Source organism: Cariama cristata, unplaced genomic scaffold (genome assembly GCF_000690535.1).
Source record: "Cariama cristata isolate BGI_N322 unplaced genomic scaffold, ASM69053v1 scaffold24172, whole genome shotgun sequence".
NCBI classification, from domain to species: Eukaryota; Metazoa; Chordata; class Aves; order Cariamiformes; family Cariamidae; genus Cariama; species Cariama cristata.
Genome location: NW_009603545.1, coordinates 636 through 1,136, shown reverse-complemented (window position 1 = coordinate 1,136; position 501 = coordinate 636). Strand labels below are relative to the sequence as shown.

Below are 501 nucleotides of genomic sequence, written 5' to 3'. Positions count from 1 at the left end.
GTAGTGCCAGTCGCAGCACTCTTCCCACAAGCTGCCTGTGCCATGGGGTCCTATGACTGCAGGAGCACAGATAATCGCAAGAGAGCTGTGGCAGATTTGGTGAGGTCCATGGGTTCTCCCAGGGCACCCATGAGGTCCCCAGCTGCTCTAGCACTGAGGTGACACAGGGAAGTGAAGCTGTCAGCACAGATGGCAACGGGGTGGAGAGGCTTGGTCACACCAAGCTGGGCTTGCACTGCTGTGGCCAGGCAGTGGGTCCTGGCACAGACAGGTCTTGGGGTCCCCAGGAAGGGGAAGAGGTCTCCGTACCTGGCTGACACCGGTTGCAGCATCTGCCCTTGTGTTCGTACTGCCTATCAAAGCACCTTACGGCGTCACCAGGCTCCCAGCACTGGAAGAAACAAGACCTGCGAATTCATGCTGCTCACCAGCACCCCAGCACCGCCTCACTTCTGCAAGCACACATGTGCTAACCTGTGTGCTAAGCCACGACCTGAGGTG

At 58.7% G+C, this 501-nt stretch overlaps 1 protein-coding gene across 1 annotated transcript in view; it reads right to left on the bottom strand.

The window, feature by feature from the left end:
• LOC104157779 (tumor necrosis factor receptor superfamily member 5-like) overlaps positions 1 to 391 on the bottom strand; it is a gene marked incomplete at both ends in the record, with an annotated part of 3,706 nt that extends 3,315 nt beyond the window's left edge. The window contains one exon of the mRNA XM_009695249.1: positions 310 to 391. Within this exon, the coding sequence (XP_009693551.1) occupies positions 310 to 391 (82 nt within the window). The remainder of the gene's footprint in view (positions 1 to 309) is intronic.
• Between the last annotated feature and the right edge of the window lie 110 nt (positions 392 to 501).